Below are 21,225 nucleotides of genomic sequence, written 5' to 3' on the forward strand. Positions count from 1 at the left end.
GAGTGTCCATGTCCCAATGTCTCTGATTGTGTGTCCGTGTCTGCTCCATCTGTATCTGTATTTGAGTGAGAGAGAGAGAGAGAGAGAGAAAGAGAGTGTGTGTGTGTGTGTGTGTGTGTTCTTGATCCGGGGTAGACCTGACTACGGATCCGTGTCTGTGGATCCAGGTAAGCTGTGTCCTGGCGCAGCCCTGTGTCTGTACCTGCCTGTGTCTATTTCCGCGCCTCGGTGTCTCTATTACCCGAGGTCTGATTATGTGTCCAGGTGTGTCTGTGGGGCCTGGTCTCTTTGTGTCTCCCTGTCCGTTGCGGTCCCAGCCTTGATGTCTGTCCGCTCCTGCAGGGGGCGCCCTTGCGCAGCGGCTGCTCCCTCCCTCCCTCGGGCTCCTGCTTCTGGGGGCACCCTAACTAGCGGAGAGCAGACAGCGGGCCCAGCTTGGGCAAAGGTGGCCCCACCAGGTCCCCGCCTTCCAGCGCGGCCCCGCCCCCTGCCCGCCCAAAGCCGCTATAAGTTCACGGCTCTCTCAGCTTCAGCAGTGCTTGCCTTCAGTGGTCGCACTTGGAGGGTCCAGCCACACTGGTCAGGGGAGGAGCCACCGCCACCACCTGACCATGGCCGAGGGTGAGTATCAGGGGCAGCGTTGCCACCACGCAGGTGCCCTGCCCCTGGCCATCCCTCCTGGTCGCAGTGGTCCTGCCTGGGCCATGGGGGAGGGGAGGAAACACCTGGCCAGGGGCTCAGTCCCTAGGTCCCCCAGTTTGGGAGCAACAGGAAGGGTGGGCTGGGTGAGGAGTGCCTGGTTCCCAGTCCTGGCCCAGCTTGGGCCCTTCCTTTCCCTATCCCCAGGGCATAACCATTAACCCCTGCCTCCCTGGAAGAGATGAGGCAATGGAACGTGAAAATGTGTGGTAAACTGTAAAGTCCTGGACTAGTGGACCATTGTCACTTGTCCTCAGTCAATTAGTGGGACTGCGTCCCATGAAGCTGTGCAGAGGGGTCTGTCCAGCCTCCGAACACTTAGCTTTGGTTAGTCCCTGCCAGCTGGGAAGAGGTATGCACGTTCTCCTTAGTGGTACCTGGGAGACTGCTTGGCCCCGGGGCCAGAGAAGAGGTTCCAGCACCCTATGGGGACTGGGCTGAGAGCAGACAGGTTCTCTAAGGTCCCTCCAGCCCTCAGGTTCTGCAACTCTGGTCTTTGGTCTCTTGTGGATTCTCAGTTTCCCCTCCTGCAAAATGGACAGCACTGTGGCTCTTGGTACATCGGTGAGGGCCAAAAGGAATAGAGAAGGGGTCCGATTAATTTCTTACCTGCTCCGCCCACTACGCACGCACACACGCATACGGTGGCCGCCCTTCTGTCCCAGGGGAGGGATTTCTGCAATGGAGGATGTCATTGCTCTAAGACCACTGTGCCCTGTGTCCCAACTCTTGGGTCAAGTCCATTTGGAGATGGCCTCTGCACACTGTAGCCCCCGGAAGGAGGTGCGGGGAGAGGGAATGTGAAGAGGGAGGTGGGGCACGTGGAAAAGGGAAGAGAGGGATGAACCGTGGACCTGCCTGACTTGCTGTGTGACCTCGGGCCAGCTTTGTCCCTATCTGGGATCTGGCTCCCCAACACATGGGATCGAAAACCGGCTCAGGGCTGGCTGTGATGGGTGACCTAGGTGGCCACTTGTCCCCAGTGCATTTTCCCATCCCTGTCCCCAAGAGAGGCTCCGTGGGGCTGGGGGACCCTGGAGGTGCCGGTTGTGATGAGCCACCCGCCTTATTACCACAGTGGCCACTTCCTACAGGGGTCCCACCGGCCTGGAAGACCTCGGCTCCTTTCTCAGTGCAGAAATCCTATGATCCTAGAACTCAGTGTTTCTGTGCCTTTGGAGCTGGGCATGATTTCTGGAAATCCTTCTTCAGACAATAACCCAAGAAAGCACCCCACCTGCCCCAGCCCAGGAAGTGACCATCTCTCCAGGGTCTCCCAGGTGGACCATGGGCCGGGGCGAAGGGGGGGGGGCGGGGTTGTCTCAACTGCTTAAGCTTTCTGGAATAGAAGTTTCCAAAAACAACGTTTCCTCGCCCCAGCAGGCCAGCAGGAAGTTCTCCCTGGTGGTGTGGAGGTCTCTCCTGCTCTGAGTGCAGAGGGGGTCAGCTTCCTCAGGCTTCCTCCCACGCTCAGAACACAGGGGTGGGAGGGAGGGGAAGGAAGGAATGGGGGAGATGGTGAACAAACCCTGAGCTGTGAGTGAGATGGTTTCCGGCGCGGGCTCCAGACTCCACAGCCCTGGATTCCAATCCCCATGCCGCCGCTTGCCGTGGGACCTGGGGCCACAGAATATCTCCCTCTGCACAGTCGAGTCCTCACAGTCGGACTCTACCCATGTGGGTGGAGAGGCTGTGAGGTTTAAGTGGAGATGAGCCGTGTCAGGGCCGTCCCTCAGCAGTCACTGGGCACTTTGGGATCTTCCACAGCAGAAGGCAGGGGACGTGGGTCGATGTCCCCGTGGAAGGATCCACTTGCTGGGTGACTTGGGCAAATCCCTGCCCCTGGCCTCAGCTGGACCACATACTCTCCAAGGACCCCGCAATGCGGAGAGACTGCCTTGCCCACTCTCCCCATGCTACAGTCTTCCTAATCATGACCTTGAGCTTGCCAAGACTTATGAGGTTTGCGCTTCCCTCAGACCTCCACCCACCCACCACCCCTGCCTCCGCCCTGGTCTTCAGCTCCGTCCGAAACTATAAATAGAGATTTCACATATCAGACTTCTGCCCTGGGGAAACGGTGCCCAACACCCTGTCCTAGTCCTCACATCAGTCTTTTGAGACTTCAGAGGAGGTCCAGAGAGGGAGAGAGACCTGCCCAGGGTCACACAGCAGCACAGCGGAACCAAAATGTAGGTCCAGAAGACTCCAAAGCCCCTGTCATTTTAAAAACGTTTTTATTATGGCGAATACTGAACGTACATCAAAGTAGAGAGAAGTTTCGTTTTTTAAAAAATCAGGATCCAAATGGGCCGAAATGTCTCTTAAGTTTCTCTTAACCTATAGTTTCTCCCTTCAACGATTTTTTTTTCCTTGCAATTTATTTGTTAAGGAAAGTGGATCCTCTGCCTATTGTTTCCCAGAGTGTTTGTTTCTGTCTATTGCATCCTGGTTCTGTGTGGAACATGTTCCTCAGTCCTCCGTATTTCTTGTAAATCGAAAGTTGAAACTAAAAGGCAAAGCCTGTGTAAATAACCTACACCAAATACTGCTCCCCACCTCGTTTTTACCTAAAGAACCCTTTAATAAGGACAGAACAGCTCGTGTTGAAGGAAGCAGGTAACGTGCCAGGCACCGTGCTGAGCGGTTCACAAGAGTCCTGGGGACAGATGAGGAAAGCGACACCCGGAAAGAGGACTTGCCTGAAGTCACACTGCTGGAAGGTGGCAGAGACCTCTCCCAACACGCCACAGTGGGCATGACCTTGTGACTGAGAGTTGGGGACATCTGGCCCAGCTAGCCCCAGGGTGGCAGGGCGGGGCAGGGGATTGGGAGGGGGTAGAGAGGGCTGGCTCCCAGATGACCCTGGGTGTCCCCACATCCAGGGAGCCCCGGGGTCACAGCTGGCTGAGGGAGGCCACCATGGCTCACACCCCTCCCACTGTCTCCGTAGATCTGGTTCTGAAGAAATGTGACCTGCAGCTGGAGGTCAACGGCCATGACCACCGCACAGCTGACTTGTGCCGGGAGAGACTGGTGGTGAGGCGGGGCCAGCCCTTCTGGCTGACCCTGCACTTCGAGGGCCGAAGCTACGAGGCCAGCACGGACAGCCTCACCTTCAGTGCAGTGACCGGTGAGATCCTCCACCACCCCCGCGCCCTGACCTGCTGTGTTCCGTGATTTCATAGCCCCCTGACAACGGGGCACGGGGCTGCAGGGAGTTCCTATCGGCCACTAGCTCCCTGTTACAGATGAGGTAACTGAGGCCCAGAGCGTGGAGGGATGATGCCCCAGGCCACCCAGCCTCGTAGACAAGTGGGCTGGATGCCTGAGTTCTGAAAACCTGTTGTCACCGAGGGGTGCGGCTCAGCTTCCTACCGCAAGGTCCATCAAGGTCCTGCCCACTCTTCCCCACAGCAGAACAGCTTTCAACTCTTATCAACAGCTACTTCCCCAAATCTACATAACCCGATCAGGCCTCTGGGCTCAGGTCCATATCGGGTCTGGGTGGTGGAGAGAACCCAGCTGGCTCTGTCTCTCTGAGAGGGTAATTTTGTGTTCCCATAGTTCCTTCTCCAAGCCTCGGGAGGCTGCCTTAGGCTCGGGGGCTGACAGACAGACCTGGGTTCTGGTGCAGGCTGAACTGCCTACCCGCTGTGTGACCTTGGACAAGTTGCTTAGCCTCTCTGAGCTCGCGTTTTATCCTGTGCGAAGCACTCGTGGTGGAGGGTTGTTAGGGCCGAAGGTTCGGACATGGGCGAGTGCCTTGTAGACGTTAGCCGCGGTTCCTGCTCTTGTTCCAGGGGGGGTCCAGCGATGGGTGAAAGGACATTGAGGCCCCAGACACCCCACCCCCAGATGCCCAGTGCCCAATCTTCTTGGCTTGCCATTCCTGGGACAGGAGCCTTGAATGCCGAATCTCTGGATTTGCCCTCGGGTGGGAACCACTCCCTTGAGGTCAGCTAGGGGCCACCTGGCTGGGACTCTGCTAAAGGGTGAGAAAGGCCAGTTCTTTCTGAGACCTACAAGGTCAGAGAGAGCCGCCAACAGGCTGAGGCCAGTATTTACGTGGCAGCCCTTTGATAAGGCTTATCACTGTGCCTGCAGACTGGCCACGGATATCCACCCCCTTGTCTTTCCTCCTCCTCCCTCCCCTTCTGGCAGGGATACACCCACTCTCCAGGGTTGGCCCTCCTCACATGCAGCCAGCACCTTTAGGGCCTGTTTTAACTGACCCGAGGAGGCTTTAGGAGCTTCTGATCTTTCTAGCCTCAGTTTCCCTCTCTGTAAAGTGCAACGTTGTAGTTCTAACAGGATACCCTGGGAAGAGTCAGGCTTGTGATGATGAGAATCACAGCACCTACAGAGCACCTACTGTATGCATGCTTATCCTAAATCCTCCCATCTTGGAAGCATAATGAGACCCCGTTTTACAGATGAAAATACTGAGGCTCAGAAAGGTCGAGTTACCTGCCCAGGTCACACAGTGAGTTAGGGACAAAGCAGGATTCAAACTCCATCCTCAGTGTTGAGGTTTTCCTTGCTGTGAGCTGACAGCAGATACATTGACCTATTCACCACAAGGGCCAGCCAGGCCTCGGTTTGTTCCTCTGTGAAATGGAATGGTAGAGCCGTTGCCAGAGGGGGCTACCTGTGACTTCCACCTTCTTTCTCTTCTTTCTTAAGGCATCCCCTTTCTTCTCCTCCCTCCATCTAGGCAGCCTGGGGCTAGGTAATTAGGCCCTAAGGTCAGGGTTGGGTGGGCAGCTGATCTTCCCACCCCAGCAACTAATCTCTGTTCTCCAGTTTGCAGCGACTTACCTCAAACCCTAGCCAATCTGCCCTGATCATCTCCAGAGCCCCGGCGGGCAGTCTGGGAAGGCACTCTATCTCTGGATGCACATAGCTTCCCTGTTTGAGTTACCAAGAACTCCGATGGACTGGGGAAGCCTGAGGGACAATACCAGGAAGCCAGGCCTTTCACCTCAAGGCCTGGCTTGGATTAGCACCCAGCCCTGGGCCTGGCCTGGCCATCCTGCTCATGTGCCAGAACATTCTAGCATGTGATCAGCCTGTCCTACCTCTTTAGGGAAACTGAGGCCCAGAGAGGGGAGAGTGCCGGAGAAGGTCACTCAGTGAGCAGACTATGTGGCCTGACCCTGTAAATACCGAGATGCTGTGTATTTCGCCCAGGTGGTTGGAGACCTGACAGGCTCTGTTTTGGAGTACAGACCACAGTAGACAAATACCATTCTTACTATGGGAATAAAGCTCTGCTTCCCTCTAAGAGGGGGCCAGGGTTTGGAGGGTGAGTGGGGTGGGACTGAGGTCAGCCTGAAGTAGTGAAAAGAACTTTTATGAGGCTGATAGAGGGCTTTCCTCCAGAAGGTTCTCCTCATCCACTCCCCCTCCCTGCACCCCCACCAACCATGGTCTAGGAGAGTCCCCAGGACTCCCGACTCTCCAGGTCATTTAGGCCCAGAGGGGTCCCTAAAGCATCTCTGGCCCCACAAAGAGTACCACGTGGAATGGCAGCCAGTGAATTTTCGGAGCCGGCCCACATGAGCAGTGGCTGGACCAGGGGGGACAGCCTGTCCTCATCCCCCCCAAGCCCAGGGCCCCTTGGAAGAAAGGGGTGTGTGTGTGTGTGTGTGTGTGTGCACGGCTGCCCCAGGGTGGAGAGAAAGGGAAATGTGTTTCCTGACCTGTCCTTGAGGGTGGTATATCGATAATGACAGTAGCCGTGGGCCCTGGCCCGGGCTGTTACTGTGGTGACCAAATCATTGATTGTCCAAACAGGGACATTTCTGAGAATGAAAGAGCACCATTAAGAATTATGCTGGGGCCATGGCTGTAAGCTGGGACTGTTCCAGGCAGACTGGGCCATATGGTCACCCTGACTTGGTCCCTTTCAGACTCAGTTTCCCTATCTGTAAAGTGATTCAGTTGAACGAGGCAATTTCTACATTTCACTCCAGTCCTCAAAATCTGTTGTTTGGCCTGAGGCTTCTGACTTGCAATGGTCCCTTTTGGTGACATGGAGGAATACTCACGTATCCTGCATAATTATTGTTCTAGTCACTGTTTGGAATGCTTTCTATGAAGTCTCTGCCCGTCCTCTAAGCTGCACTAGGACGTGGGAGTGACGATAACAAAAACTAGTTGCCATTTATTGAGCACTTACTGTTTGCCAGGCACCATCCGAGGTACCTCCACCTTTTTAAACTTCGCAATGACCTTATAAGGAGGTATTTGTAATTGACTGTAATTGACCCCATTTTACAGATGAGGAAGCTGAGGCACAGAGAAGCTAAGTAGCTTGTCCAAGGTCACGGAGCCAGTTTGAGACCTAGAATCAGACCTTCCCAGACATTTAGTCTAAGCCTGTTTTCTTCTTTGATGAGAAAATTGCAGATCAGAAAGGCCTGGTGACTTAGCCCAGGTCACACACTGCTCAGAGCCTGAGTAGGGGAACCAGACCCCGGCTGGCTCTTGGGGGCTCAGTGCTGCTCAACTGCTCAGGAGGATTTAAAGGCTTACAGCCAACTCCTGGCACACAGACAGGGCCTTGGAGGCCTGTGTCATGCCTGTTAGCTCATGGTTATATTTGGGCCTGGGTGTGGGTGGGGCTCGTGGGTTGGGAGGAGGGGGCAGGGTGCGGGGAGGGAGCCCCTCAGTGAACAGGCCCCCATATTATCGGAAGCAGGTGGGCTGAGCTACAGGGAGCTCGGAAGAATAAAAATAAACTTTCCTGGGCAGCCACCCAACTAGGCAGAGAAGGTTCTGTTTCTCCTCTCGGCCACCCAAGTCCAGAAAGGATGACCAGCCCCTCCTCACCCTCCCATGACTCAGACCTGCCTGCAGGGGCAGGGCCTTCCCCCCACCAGAGAAAGCAGCCAAGCTTGAGGCCGGCTCCCTATCTCACAGAGCCTTCAAGACCCCTATGAGAGAGCATGGGAATGAGAGGCACCGTGGAGGACAGCCCAGAGCCTAGAGACCTGGGCTTAGATGCTAACTTTGCCCCAGACTCCTGGGATATCCTTGGGAGACCCTCCTCTCTCTGATCCTCAGTTTTCCTACCTGTACAAGGGGCCTCAGGGGAAGCAGGAAGGGCCAAGGCTGTGGGGTGGGAGGGGATGGTTATGACCCCTCCTTGGAGCTGCCTATGGAGATACAAAGGCCAAAAGCCAGAGGGGGGCCTGGGGAGACAAACACCTAGAGGCTGGATGGGCCAACACTCCACAGCAAGGGGCCTCTCAGATGGGCTCCCATGGGGACATCAGAGAACCAAGGTCCTCTCCTGCTCAGAGTCTGGGCTTATTCTTCTGAAAGGGAAAGCTGCTCCCTAGCAGGGAAAGGATTCAGGTGGGAAAGAGGATGCTCCCCAAGGATTCCTGTTCATGCTACAGGTGGACACACGGAGCCCAGAGCGGGGGGGGGGGGTGTCTTGTGCACAGTCACACCCGCCCAGGCAGCGTGACTGAGACCCTGCCCCGGGTGGAGCTGCCCCCTCTCCCAGGAGAAATCTGCCTGGTGCCTGTGGCTTTTCACGCATTCTCACAAAAGCACCCCTGCAAGGCTGGGGTCTGATCCTCACTTTATAGACGAGGAAACCAAGTCTCAGGGAGATGAAACCTCTTGCCAAAGTTCCCTCACTGGTCAGCCGCGGAACTAGGCCTCAAACCCCGGCCCGTGGGACCCCCTGCGTGCGCCCGGGCCCTGCCCGCGTCTGGCTGGCTCATGGCCACGGCCTTTTCTCCACCAGGCCCAGCCCCCAGCGAGGAGGCCGGGACCAAGGCCCGCTTCCCACTATCCAGTGCTGTGGAGGAGGGCGCCTGGGCGGCCACCGTGCTGAACCAGCAGGACGGCGTGGTCTCGCTGCAGCTCAGCACCCCGGCCAGCGCCCCCGTCGGCCTGTACCGCCTCAGCCTGGAGGCCTCCACCGGCTACCAAGGCTCCAGCTTCATGCTGGGCCACTTCACGCTGCTCTTCAACACCTGGTGCCCAGGTAAGCCATACTCCCCTGGGCGGGGCCGAGGGGGTTGCTGGGCCGGCCTAGACCACCCGTGGGGGCCGCTGAGGGCGGGGGAAATGGGGCAGAAGATTGAGGGAAGCCCCCTCAGGCCCGCCTCACAAAGCCCTCGCCGTGTGCGCATGCTGTTACCCCCTTACACAGGCAGACGCACACTGGGAAGCAAAACGCCCCTACCCTGCCCGAGGCCGCACAGCTACCAAGGGATCTCAGCCCGCATCCGAGGCGCGTGTGTTCCCCGAGCACCGTGACCTGGGTGTGCGGGTGTCTCGGGGTCACAGCCCCATTCAGGAATGGGGTGCCCAGGGGCTGCCTGGGGCCGCCGTTCACCACCGACTCCCAGTTCTGGTTCATGCGGCTCTGTTGGAAATTCCACCAGACGGGCTTGGGGAGGGGAAACTGAGGGAGGCGGAGGGGTAAGGTAGCCGGAAGCGGCGGGCAGGAGCAGTTTGGTTACCTAAGTGCCTCCTTATACGCTTCCTCCCTGCTTCCTCTCAACAATCCCAAGGGGGAGACTGTCAGTGTCCTCGCAGGCTTAGAGAGGTCAAGTGGCTTTGGGAAGCTCCTCAGGAAGTAAGTGGACAATGCTGGACAAAACTAGCAAGTTGGAGGGGACGGCCTGAAGAGCCGAGGCTGGCTCAAGGAGGAAGGGGGCAGCAGGGGCTGCCACACCCCTTCCCAGGCCTCAGTTTCCCCATATGACTAACAGGGCAGCCGGATCTGTTTCCTTCCTGTTCCTGCATAGCGAGGCAGAGAGACAGGCCAGGTGGGCCCCAGCTGAGGAACAGGGTGTCCCTCCTCAAAGCGGGGGCCCAGCCACAAATTCTGGCCTCTCCAGCATCAGACAACCTGCTTCTTACTGGGCCGCTGCTTTATTTCTTCTTCTCCATTTTGAGGCATTTTATAACACAGTCGAGGGGAAAGATTTTTTATTTTCTCTTTTATATATTTTGGCTTTTAGATGTCCTCTTCATATAAGCTTTAAGCAGTGCAGGAAAACAGCTCCACTTTGACTCTCCTTGGGGAGCAGCATTATTAGCTGTCTTGAGGGACTCATCTCCTTAGATTCCAGTGTATATGCCTAGAGACACTGCCACCTTAATGGGATTCTCTGTCTTTCTTAAACACAAAAGGATCCCACAGTATACATCAACCCACAACTTATTTAACTTTTCCCCTCTACCATACATCCTGACGATCTTTCCACACTGGCGTGCATACACATCTGCTTTTTTTCTTTTTAAGATTTTATTTATTTATTTGAGAGAGAGAGCGCACAAGCAGGTGGAGCAGCAGGCAGAGAGAGAAGCAGACTTCCTGCTGAGCAGGGAGCCCCATAAGGGTCCCAGGACCCCAGGATCGTGACCTGAGCCTAAAGCTTAACCAACTGAGCCACCCAGGCGCCCCTGCTTTTTCTTTTTAAGAGCTCAGAGTGCCCTGTGTCTTGCCAGTGTGGACCGTTCATTGATCTGGCCCTCCACCCAAGGACATGAGGTTGTCCCCAGTGGATCCTCACAGGAAGGGTGTCTATAGAACACCCTTGTTCACACGCCCTGGGGCCACATGGAATGGTTTCTCAGGATAAAAGTGGCCTTGCTGCACCCCGCGGTAGACTTGCTTTGATTTTGTCAATCTGCAGAGCTTACAGCTAGTAGGCCGCCCCATGCACAGAGCAGGAAGAGGCCCGTGTCCCCCTCCTCCTCCCCACTCACCAACATGGCAGGGTTTCAGAGTTCAGAGAACAGGGATCAAGGTTCCTGGGATGTCCCCTTCCTCTGCCTTTCCTCCAGCCCTGCCCCATCCCCACCCTGCGGGTTGGGGTAGCTGTCAGCCAAGCAGCACAGTGACTAAAGTGACCCACATCCCAGGGTGGGAGCCTGGGGAGGGCGGGACGTGGAGCCAGTGATTCGGAGGCAGGAAGTTGGGCTCGGTGGGGTGGGCCGGCTGGGTGGGAACACTGCTGTCCCTTTGGGACCTGCCCCTGAAACCAGAGCCTTCTACTCCTGAGCTCAGGAAGGACAGGAGGAGAGGAGGGAGTGAGCAAGTGCCAAGTATGTGCGGGGACCTCTCATCCCCAAGGCCCAAGGGCCCCGAGCAGCTGCATTCCAGTCCAGTGCCACCATATTTTTAGTGACCCATAAAAATGTTTTAATTCCTTTTAAAATCAGAAGACAAAAATGGAAGTTGAGGTCAGAGAATATGTTACATTATTTGTTATTACACCAATGCAGTCATAAAATATATTAATTTTTATTTTATTATTATTATTATTTATTTATTTATTTTTTACGGAGGAAGGGGCCCACAGAAGCAAAAATGCCCAGGGCCCACCCAAGTCATAATGTGGCTCTGGATTTCCTCTTCCCGGCCTCAGTTTCTTCACCTGTGAAGTGGGGCCTGGTAAAGGCCAGCTTGATCTCTAACCTCCTGCCACGTGGGCCCGACTGCCCCAGCGCTCTTTTCTGTGGTCGTCAGCCATGAGGAGCTAAGCGCCATGCATACCAGTACCTGTCCCTGTGCTGTCTCTGGTCCTCTGCTTAGCGTGTCATCCCACCAGACTCCGAGTATCTAAATCGTAGGCATTTCTCAAAGCAGCATTCACAAGGCACCTGCTTCAGGGCTATCCTCCCTGACCACCCCCTCCCCACAGCTGGACAGGACCGCACTTCCCCGGAGCCCCAGTAACCCTAGTAGGCTTTCTCTCTACCTTGAATCAAGCTCCTTCTCACACTGGCTCAGGGCTTTAGCTTGCCAAGCACCTTTCAGCTCTGCATCCCATGTTATCCTCAGGGAACACAGTGGGGGGGATGAAGAAGGAGAAGTGATCTCCCCAAGGTCACACAACAAGTGAGGATCAGCTAGGAGATTCCTGACTCCTGGTCCAGGGCTCCTCTATCTCTTGTGTGAGCATCAGTTTTCCTACCTGTAAAATGGGGCTTTCAAGGTCCCTTTCTCATAGAGCTCTTGCGGAAATTAAACATTAATATATGTCATACACTTACTACAGGCAAGTGTTAGAGAAATGGCAACCACTGATAATACTAGTTGAAAACACTTATCTCATGGGTATGGGATTATTAATGAATGATTAGCTTTTCTGATTCAAAGATAGAAGGACCTCCAAGACTCTGACCTAGCCCTGGGTCTTGGCCCCCTGGCTGCCATGTCTTTGGGGACCTTGCACTCTGCCACACCCAGAGCTCAGGTCCCTTCCTTCCCACCCCCAGCGGATGCTGTGTACCTGGACTCAGAGGAAGAGCGGCAGGAGTACGTGCTCACCCAGCAGGGCTTCATCTACCAGGGCTCGGTCAAGTGCATCAAGAGCATACCTTGGAACTTTGGGCAGGTAGGGCCACATCCTGACCTTCCCAACCACTGCAGGCCCACTGTGTGTGGGGCCCTGGGTCTGAGGTGGTCAAAGCTGCAGAGGTGCGAGCTGGTCTCAGAGCTGCCCACCCCATGCTGTCAGGGATTCAAGAGCCCTGAAATGGCTGGAGGATCAGAGAGGGTCCAGGCCAAGCCTGAGGTCATACAGCAAAGGGTTGCCCTACCCACCGTGGGAATGGCAGTCCCAGATTCAAAGTGGGGAAGAATCGGGAGAGCCTTTGGGAATTGTGGGGCTAGCAGGTGCTCCAGGAGTGAGAAAGGGAATATTCAAGGCCATATACCAAAATAATAGAAATGCCATTGTGTGTGCTGAAGGGAAGCTTTACACCATTAACTAGATCAGTGGCTTTCAAACTCGAATATACATCAGAATCACCAGAAAAGTGTGTTAAAACACAGATCACTGAGTCCCACCCCTAGTTTCTGACTCAGTAGGCCTGGGTGTGGGCTGAGAATTTACATTTTTGACAGGTTCACAGGCAATGCTGATGCTGCTGATCAGTGGTCATACTTTGTGAACCACTGGTTGTATCAGTTAGCTACTGCTGAGTAACAAACAAGTCCAAAGCTTACAGGCTTAAAACAACAGCTATTTATTATTTCTTATAAATCTATGGCTCACCTGGGGCATGGCTGCCTAGGCTGGGCGTGGCTGACCTCTGCTAGATGGCACATCTCTGTTCCATGTGGTTCCTCATCTTCTAGCAAGTCAGCGCAGGCTGGTGGTTTGAATGAGGGATCTCATTTCCCCTGCCATCCAGGTTCCCATGAAAATTCTTGAGACCTTGCTGAGAAAACTCATGAAGCAAGAGTTGTCACACTCCTTCCTGGCCCTTCCACCTACTGGTGTGTTGGGGGGTGTTGGCCTTTTGGGATGGGGTTCACCTTGAGACTTTTCCCAACAGCCCCTGGGTTAGGGTTTCCATATTCAGGTCTCCAGAGTCCTGCCCTGGGACCACAGGGAAGTCTTCCCTGGGTGGTGTGGGGCTCTGACTTCAGTTTCCCCATCTGAATATTGGGGATACTAATTGCAAGAATATCTGCCCAAGAACCTATAGCCTGCTCTGGGATGTACATGAAATGGTGGTGTGGGTGGGATACAAAAAATACATCGCAGAGTAAATTGGCTCTTAATTCCCAGGGCTTTGTATTCTCCCCTGAGAAACAGAACAAAAGCCAAGTCCTTCCTTTCCTTTCCTGACTCTGTTCTGTGTCCAAGTTTGTGTTGAGCCACTGGACACAGCTCTTGCAAATCTTCTGGAAGCCATCACAATCCAGAATGATAAGACCTAGAGGAAGGAAGTGAATAACTGCCGATGGGAATCAGGGCAATTTCTGAAATAGGCAAGGTCTGAGCTGGTCTATGGGGGAGGTGGAAACACGGTATACAAGGCAAAGGGAATGGCCTGAGCAAAAAGCTCAGAGGTGGGAAAGTTTATCTTGTGCTTAAGAAGAATTCTGTAGCTCAGGGAGCACTTTATGTCTGGAGGAGTCCCAAGAGATGAAGTGGGAAAAGTCAGCAGTGTCCGGGGTGTGAATGTCAGGCAGATGGCAATAGGGAGCCACAAAAGGGCTCAAAGCCATGGAGGGAGACCTGTGATGAAGCCTGGTTTAGGACAACACCACAGAGGGTGGGTAGCAGGGAGCAGATTGCCTTTGGACTGGTCAGACAGGTGGTCCAGTGTAATGTGACAAGGAGGGAGGGCCCTACTTTTGATAATGATAACATTGGAGTTGCAAGGATGAGAAGGTGTGGGCCATACAAAGAGTGGCTGAAAGAGCATTCCAAGGAAAGGAAATAGCAAGTGCAAAGGTCCTGGGGCAATGAGTGGCGATAATGAGGTCAGAGATGGGGTAGGACACAGATTGTGAAGGGTCTTGAGGTCACAGGGCAAAGTCTAGATTTTATCCTAGGTGCAGTGGAAACAGAGGAGTGATTTCAAGATATAATTTACCTCATTTCCGATCAGAGCAGTGTGTTGGGGTGGAGGGGGCAGGGGGGAGAGAGGATTCTCATCAGCTCTGCAGGGTGAGTCAGGCCTTAGGGGAAATGAGATATTTGGCACAGCAGATACAGGGAAGGGACAGTGGCAGGGCCTGAGGTGACTCTGAAGAGAGGGAAGCCCCAGGGACACTGTGGGTGCTACTCCACGTTCCCAGGACACCCCCCTCCCCTCCACCCCGGCCAGGCTCTGAATGCAGGCACATCCCTTCTTCTTTCTCACAAACTCAGTCATTGTCCCCCCAAAGCCCATCCTGGGCCAGGCAGAGCTGGCCTCACAGAGATGTGGCTGACCCAGCCCGGACTTCCCTAGTGTGTGAGATGGAACAGAGAGGACCTATGGCTGCAGGGCTGCATGGCAGGCTTCCAGGAGGACGTAGCTTCTCATTTCCCTCCTCCTCCTCTTGTTTCCCCCAACACAGTTTGAAGACGGGATCCTGGACATTTGCTTGACGCTCCTGGACATGAACCCCAAGTTCCTGAAGGATGCCTGCCGTGACTGCTCCCGCCGCAGCAGCCCTGTCTACATGGGCCGGGTGGTGAGCGCCATGGTGAGTGAGAGGCGGGGCCCGTCCCAGCGTCTGGGCCCATCATGGGCCCATCATGGGCTCCAGTCGGCTCCCCCCTTCCTGTGATGATGGAGGCCACACTCCACCCTGGGCTTGGTTGGGGGGGTCCCAGGAGATGGGAAAGTCTCAGCTAAGAGAGCTTGTATTTGCAAAGACAAGATTTACACAAATAAGGGTAATGTCACGTGGTCCCTAAAAGCAATTCATCCATTCATTCACTCATTCAGCAAATATTTATTAGATGCCACCCATGTCCTAGGCACTGGAGAAACAGTTGGGTGTAAGACGTGTATGGTGTCTAACTTCAGAGAGCTTATATGCTCGGGGGTGGGTGGGTGGGAGGAGACAGACATTGACAGAAATACCGTGGGAGGGCGCCTGGGTGGCTCAGTTGGTTAAGCGACTGCCTTCGGCTCAGGTCATGATCCTGGAGTCCCGGGATCGAGTCCCGCATCGGGCTCCCTGCTCGGCGGGGAGCCTGCTTCTCCCTCTGACCCTCCTCCCTCTCATGCTCTCTGTCTCTCATTCTCGCTCTCAAATAAATAAATAAAATCTTTAAAAAAAAAAAAAGAAATACCGTGGGAATGAGTCACAATCAGAAATGATGATGCAGGCACCGAAGGAAGCCAGAGGTGTGAGAGTGTCTAACTGCAGAATCCAACTTCGGTGAGGGGCTGGGGGGACCCCCCCCGCCTTACATGATGATCCCTAAGCTGATACAGTAAGTGGGAGAAGAGCATTCCAGGGAGGGGGCACAGTTTGTGCAAAGGCCCTGAGGAGGGAACAACTTTGGCAGGTTCAAGGAGCAGAAAGGAGGCTGGCATGGCTGGAGTGGAGTGAGCGAGCGGGAGTGGGGTGCAGGAGGTGGGCAGGGGTTAGGCCATGCAGGCCTCATGGGCCACAGTCAGGAGGCTGGATTTTATTCTCAAGGCAATGGGAGCGTGAGGGGAATGACAGAATCCACGCAGGGGCCGGAGGGGGTCTTCATAAAACTCAGATCACTTCTTGTCACTCTCCTGCCACCCCGTGGACCAATTCACATCACCAGCATCACCTTCATGACCTTGACCCCTCACCACCTCCTCCCTTCTTCCCCTTCTCTCACCCACACCCCGGGCTCCAGCCCCAACCATCTCCCACGTACCAGCCTGTCACACCTTGGTATCTTTGCATGGGCTGTTCCCGCTCCTAAATTCCTTTCCCTGCCTTTCACCGCATACTGAACTCACAGCACCTGCTCCCCAGGCTTGGCCCCTCTGATGCCCTGCTGGTTGTAGGTCAACTGCAATGATGACCAGGGTGTGCTGCTGGGACGCTGGGACAACGATTACAAGGATGGCGTCAGCCCCATGTTCTGGATCGGCAGTGTGGACATCTTGCGGCGCTGGAAGACCTCGGGCTGCCAGCGTGTCAAGTACGGCCAGTGCTGGGTCTTCGCAGCTGTGGCCTGCACAGGTGAGCTGCACGCTGGGCGGGGGCCGGGGCTGGGACCGGTTCACAGCCTCCCTGAGCGCTGGGACGGGGGCAGGGAGAGCACTCAAACGGGAATCAGCAGATCCCAGTTCTGGTCCTGTCTCTGCCTCCAATGCCACCAACGTACTGTGAGGCCTGGAGTCGGCGGCTGCCCCTCTCTGGTCCTTTTTCCAACCACTACCCTGCAGGTGGTTATTAGGATCAAGGGATGTCATTTGGGAGGCAGCCTGGGCTCAGGGTTGAGAAGATGGGCTTTGGAGCCAGGCACCCCTGAATTAAAAATCCCCAGGAACACTCAGCTGCTCTGTGACCTTGAGCAAATGACTTCCTTCTGAACCTTGATTTCCTGGTCTGTAAAATGGGGGCGAGAGGGCCTCCCTCCTGGTCTGTAAAATGGGGGTGGGTTGATAGAAAACTGCTCGGCCCAGAATTCAGCCCAATGTAGCTCTCAGTAAATATTAGCTATTAGTAACTCAATAATAACAGTCATTATCAATGTCAAGAAAGAGAAACTCTTTCTAAAATGTAGATGAGGAAAGAGAAAGCAATTTAAAACCAAAATGTAAAATAAATCTTTAAAAAATCTTAAATATTCGAGCCCAGAGAATGGTGAAGACTGTTCTGGGCTGGGGTTGGTGCGTATGAGAATGAGTCCGTATCCTGTACCACATAAAAACATAGACTCCAGAGTCAAGGCCTGAATCCCAGTCCCAGCTCTGCTTCTTAACCAGCTGTGTCCCCGGGTAATCATTGAGCCTCTCTGAGCCTCAGCTCTGTTACATGTGAACCGGACATAACAGTGCCTTTATCCTGGGGCAGTTGTGAGGATAACGTATGAAGTGCTAGAAATGATTTCGGTTGCATAACAGCAAATACTTATCTCATGCTGTTAGATTATTCTTATTACGATGATTACACTGCTATTATTATTTATTAGGCTCAGGAAATCTAAGAGGCTGGTCCTGATTCGCAGCTTCTCTGACTCCGGGACCAGGGCCCAGGCCCAGGGAAGGGCCTCGGGGCGTCCTGGTGCTGTCCTCCACACCAGCAGTCTGGGTAGGGGTAGTGCGGCCCAGGCTCCCAGCTGGGCTGTCTCTGCTCCCCCTTCCCCACGGCCGAACCACCATGTCTGCCTGCTTCTGGGACCTGTGCATTCCCTTTTCTTGTGCAAACTCCCCTGTCCTAGACCTCTTCTTCTTAGGGGCCTGAAATGCCTCCTCAGACAACCCCAAGGATTTTCTGGAGACCCACCACCATCTGTGGCCTGGGTCCACAAACTCACATGCAGATGCCTCCCTCCCCTGGGGCTGTGACCTCCGGAGATCTTGCTCCAGACCCCTCTCTCCCCAAGGCCAGGGCTGAGTCTGGGTCCCTGCAGCCTTCTCCCCGGCCTGGTGTGGGACAGAGCCAGGGAAAAGTGGCTTGGATGAGCAGGCCCCCGCAGCTTCTGCAGGAAGCCGCCTGCTGGACTGGCCCAGGGACTCTGGTGTTCCGCTGCCTGTTTTGAATCCCAGCTCTGTCACCAGTCCCTGGGTGGACTTGGGCAAGAGAACTGGGGTCTCCAAGCCTGTATCCTCACCTATGAAATGGACACAGAGGTGACGGACCTAATTCACGGGGAGATGTCACTTTGCACAGTCTCTGGTTCAGGTTAGGCTTGGGTTCGTGGGCTTCAGGGGAAGCTGGGATTCCTCAGCCAGACCCTGGAGCATTTTCGAAATGTCCCAGAGTCAGCCCACGGTGACTGGATAGTCATTTGCAGTGACAGGCACCGTGGCACCCTGCTCTTCCAGGCTGGGCACGGGGCAGACGAGACTGCCCACATCCATACCTCTCTGAATCACCGCGACATCCCCCAAAGCTGCTATTATCAGCTCCTCTTAGAAGAGGAAATGGAATCTGAGACGGGAAGTGGTTGGCTAAGGTCACACAGCTGGAGAGCAGCATGGCCAGGCTTGAGGTCAGGTGTCCCCGGTTCTGGGGCAGCCTCCTGGCCTGAGCCTGTGATGACAAGCCCTCTTGGGACACCAGCTCTAGGACAGGGGTGATGCCTTGCTCCTCGCCACGCCTGGTCTGTATCCTGAGCCCTGTCATGTCATGGGGCAAGGCCTGGGGTCGGGACACAGAGAGTCTACTGCCGGGGCCTCAGGGGGAGCCACCAGGCAGGAGGGGGAAGGTCAACACTGTCCTTCTTCCCTGCTCCCAGGGGCCCTCGTCCAGGGCCAGAATCCAGGGCCTTCCCGGGACCTCTTACCCTGCTTGACAGTGGACCCAGGGCAACAGGGCAAAGGTCCCTCTCACACTCACACACACACACACACACACATACGCACACACATGCACACACTCCACCCACCATCTCCAAGACTCAATCTCAATCAAAACTAAAAGGCAAAAGTCCCATTCAGTAGGGGTTTTCTCACTTTTTATTTTTTTTAATTTTTTTTTTTTAAAGATTTTTTATTTATTTGACAGAGAGAGACACAGTGAAAGAGGAAACACAAGCAGGGGGAGTGGGAGGGGGAGTGGGAGAGGGAGAAGCAGGCTTCCCGCGGAGCAGGGAGCCCGATGCGGGGCTCGATCCCAGGACCCTGGGATCATGACCTGAGCTGAAGGCAGATGCTTAACGAATGAGCCACCCAGGCGCCCCCTTTTCTCACCTTTTAAAAAAAATTTATTTATTTCCTTTATCCCACCCAAGAGTATGTTACTTTCACAAAACACATAAAAAACTCATTAAAAAATGAGGGAGTGAAAAGGCACCCAAAACGCCGCCTGTCAGGAGCACCCCGCCATTCAGGCTCGAATCCTGCCCCGGGCCCCCCTCCCTCCTCGGAGGTCTGTAGGTGCCACCTGCTGTCCTGCTTCTTTGTCCCCCCCCCGCCACTGTGACCCCTGTCCCTCCCCTGTCACTGTGACCTCTGTAAACCATGCTTTGGCGTGAGCGCAGGGCCCTCCCCTTCCACGACGGCGCCCCCGCACGACTGCCGGCCCTGCGTGTGTACCATGACCTTGTGTGGTAGAGGGGGAAACAAGACCCAGAGAACTGGAGGGACTGGCCCCAGGCCACACAGCCCAAAGCAGCCGGCATTGCGTGGAAGGCCCCCCGGACCCTTGTTCCCTCTTCTGCCTGCTCCACTGTGTGCTCCTTGCCCTAATCTCTACCATTCCTGCCCTTCTTCCCTTTTCCCCTTCTTCCTCCTCCTCTCTCTGCTTCATCCACCCCTTCATCCATTTGACAAAATTGTCTGTGCCAGGCCTGTGCTGGGCTCTGGGCACGTAAAGTAAGACAGATCACTCACTGCCCTCAGAGGACAAATTAAAGGATCACTCACATGCCCGTCCATTGTGAAGGATGATGAATCCCCAATCTTGCTATGAATGCAAATGGTGGAGCAATCTAAACCTGGTGGGTGGCCTTCCAGGCTGAAGGAATAGCATATGCCAATGCCCTGTGGCTGGCAGGAGTGCAGAGTGCTGGAGGAGCAGCGAGTGTGGCTCGGGCAAAGTGCCCAGGAGATGGTCAGGGGCCAAACCTTGTAGGGCCAACGGCCATAGCCAGAGGTCTGGCCTTGACTTCAAGGGCCATGGGGAGCCATCGAAGGTTTAGCAGAGGAGTGTTGATGTCAGACTTGCATTTTGGGGGCTTCTTCTGTTAGCTGTGATGTGAGGAGGCAGAGTGGACATGGAGTGACCAATGAGGTGGGCACCATCATCCAGGTCAGGGGATGGTGCCCACCCTCACCACCTGGATAATGGGTACAGTGCTGCCTGGGATACAGATGGGCATGTGGATGCGCAGAGCAGGGCAGATGTCTCCAGATCCTCAGCTCATCCCCTGATCCCTCTCTCCATCCTGTCCCCTCCCCCACCCCCAGTGCTGCGGTGCCTTGGTATCCCCACCCGAGTGGTGACCAACTTTAACTCGGCCCATGACCAGAACAGCAACCTGCTCATCGAGTATGTCTACAACAAATTTGGGGAGATCCAGAGGGACAAAAGCGAGATGATCTGGTAAGCTGGGGCCCGGGGTCAGGGGTGGACCCCACTGGGGAGGGTCCCCTGGAAGGGAAACCTAGGAAGACTTCTCAGAGGAGGTCACATTTGAATTGGGGTTAGAAGTTGAACAGTATTTGGACAAGGGGGAACAGGGTCTAGGGAGGGCTCTCCAGGTAGGGGCCCCAGCATGAGCAAAGGAGGGAAAGTCAACACACAAAGTGAACAATGCATGAAAAGGTGTCAGGGGAATGATTTTTCAGGGGTCTGGAATGCCAGGTTAGAGGGTCTGGGCTTGACTCCAAAAGCAGCGGGTTGTCACCAAAGGCTTCAAACTGGGAGAGGGACACTGATGACACTGGAGCAGGAGATCAGAAGGGGAGAGACTGCAGGCGGGGGGCCGGGGTGTGGCCCAGGCAGGCCTGAAACTCGGCAGAGCCCAGGAGCTGGAGAAGAAGGGACAGCCAAGAAGCAGGGAGGTCCCATCAGTTGGACTCAAGGAGCCACTGAAAGGGGAGAGCTGTGGGAGAAGCGCTGACTCCCCAAGTAGGAGTGAGCACCTGGCAGGGGCCCAGGGGCGGAAGAGCAAGGAGGAGTGTCGGGGACGCTCTGGGTTGAGCCTAGGACAGGCGAGTGTGGACTGCCCGCGGGAGGAGTGTGAGTCCTCGCTTCATTTCTCCCACAGGAACTACCACTGCTGGGCGGAGTCATGGATGAGCAGGCCGGACCTGCAGCCTGGCTACGAGGGGTGGCAGGCCCTCGACCCCACGCCCCAGGAGAAGAGTGAAGGTGGGTGGGCGTGGCCCCCTTCCCTAGACGGGGAAACTGAGGCTTGGCGAGAACACCCCCACAGTCCCTCAGCCGGGAGAGGCAGAGCCAGGTTCTAACCCCAGTCTGGCTGACTCCAGAGACCACTGACTGGTCTGCACGAGTGTGGGGGGTCCTCACTCGTAGTGTACGATCCGCTTCTTTTATGATTTGAAAAGTAATTCACATGCATTGTGGAAAACAAATATGGAGAAGCACAAAGAAAAAAATCAAACAACATCTTTGTCCTCTCCCCCTCA

General features: G+C 55.1%; 1 protein-coding gene across 1 annotated transcript in view; it reads left to right on the top strand.

Annotated features, from left to right (window-relative positions):
- Nucleotides 1-467: 467 nt before the first annotated feature.
- The window catches only part of TGM2 (transglutaminase 2), a 33,042-nt gene continuing 12,284 nt past the window's right edge, over nt 468-21,225 (top strand). The window contains exons 1-8 of the mRNA XM_081832796.1: nt 468-621; nt 3,653-3,832; nt 8,465-8,707; nt 11,959-12,077; nt 14,543-14,671; nt 15,967-16,144; nt 20,041-20,176; nt 20,844-20,947. Coding sequence (XP_081688922.1) covers nt 612-621; nt 3,653-3,832; nt 8,465-8,707; nt 11,959-12,077; nt 14,543-14,671; nt 15,967-16,144; nt 20,041-20,176; nt 20,844-20,947 — 1,099 coding nt within the window. The 5' untranslated portion in view covers nt 468-611. The remainder of the gene's footprint in view (nt 622-3,652; nt 3,833-8,464; nt 8,708-11,958; nt 12,078-14,542; nt 14,672-15,966; nt 16,145-20,040; nt 20,177-20,843; nt 20,948-21,225) is intronic.

Source organism: Leptonychotes weddellii, chromosome 10, assembly GCF_054177405.1.
Source record: "Leptonychotes weddellii isolate Sample4059 chromosome 10, ASM5417740v2, whole genome shotgun sequence".
Taxonomy (NCBI): Eukaryota; Metazoa; Chordata; class Mammalia; order Carnivora; family Phocidae; genus Leptonychotes; species Leptonychotes weddellii.